This window comes from Monopterus albus, unplaced genomic scaffold (assembly GCF_001952655.1).
Source record: "Monopterus albus unplaced genomic scaffold, M_albus_1.0 scaffold404.1, whole genome shotgun sequence".
In the NCBI taxonomy this organism is placed as follows: Eukaryota; Metazoa; Chordata; class Actinopteri; order Synbranchiformes; family Synbranchidae; genus Monopterus; species Monopterus albus.
In genome coordinates, this window is record NW_018128284.1 from 719,448 (window position 1) to 720,409 (window position 962).

The window sequence follows — 962 nt, forward strand, 5'->3', positions numbered from 1 at the left end:
GGCCTGCAGCTACTGTTGCCTCTTGGTTTCCCACACCGACTCCTCTGAGAGAGGCCTGTGTGGCCAGAGTCCCTGACAGAGAGCTGGAGAAAGCCTGACAGAGACAAGAATGCATGGAGAGTTTCAGTGTGATGGAGATGGTAATAATCTCTGTGGTTTTGGTGTTTTAAATACTGTACCTGCACAGTATCCCAGAACTGGTACTGCAGATAGTCATCGCTGACACTCTCTGGATAGCCCTGAGGCAGAAACACGCTCTGAAATAAAATATTAAAAGGTGAAGTTAAGAGGTGGACTCTATGAAGTCAACGTTGCTACATGGAAAAGCAGTAAACCCTTACTTTGAAAACGCCAACAATAGAGTTTCCTCTAGATTCACCTTGACCGCCTTCTCTTCTCCTCTCCATCAATCCATCCTTTGCTAAATACTTCCAGGACTCTGCATTACCATATCTCTCGGTGGCCAAAACCACACCACCATCTATCTCCATTTCAGCTGTTAGGAGCGAAAAGCACGGAGGTGCTGACAAAAATAACAAACTGAACAATGGCGATGTTAAAATTTTTCTGTAACAGGTTCATTTAAAGTCAGTTTCAGCTGAACAGAGGGGATTCCTGCACACAGCCGACGTGTCGTCTTCACCTGTTTTTCTTTGTGGCGTTTCCGTGTTTCCCGCCCCTCACAGTTTGGGAATTCCTCATTGGTGGATTGAGATATGGAGGCGGAGTTCCGACAGAAACCCACAACTAACAGAAGCTTTTTTTTTAAGCTTTATTGATAAGGTGTCTTTCTAACAATGAAAGTGTTGTTGCATTTTCTGTCTGGTGCCAAGTTAAACATAAGACATCAAGTAGCTCATCAAATAATCTATAAAGATAACAATATAAAGGTAGGCCACACTCAACACCTTGGTGAAAACAAAACAAGTACAATAAAATTGAAATAATAAAACTAGCATGAG

The 962-nt window shown here is 42.7% G+C and overlaps 1 protein-coding gene across 1 annotated transcript in view; it reads right to left on the bottom strand.

The window, feature by feature from the left end:
• The window catches only part of LOC109951737 (RUS1 family protein C16orf58 homolog), a 54,358-nt gene extending 53,643 nt beyond the window's left edge, over positions 1-715 (bottom strand). Inside the window, exons 1-3 of the mRNA XM_020586397.1 lie at positions 342-715; positions 180-257; positions 4-94 (exon numbers count right to left, since the gene is read on the bottom strand). Of these exons, the coding sequence (XP_020442053.1) occupies positions 4-94; positions 180-257; positions 342-491 (319 nt within the window). The 5' untranslated portion in view covers positions 492-715. The remainder of the gene's footprint in view (positions 1-3; positions 95-179; positions 258-341) is intronic.
• Positions 716-962: the final 247 nt, after the last annotated feature.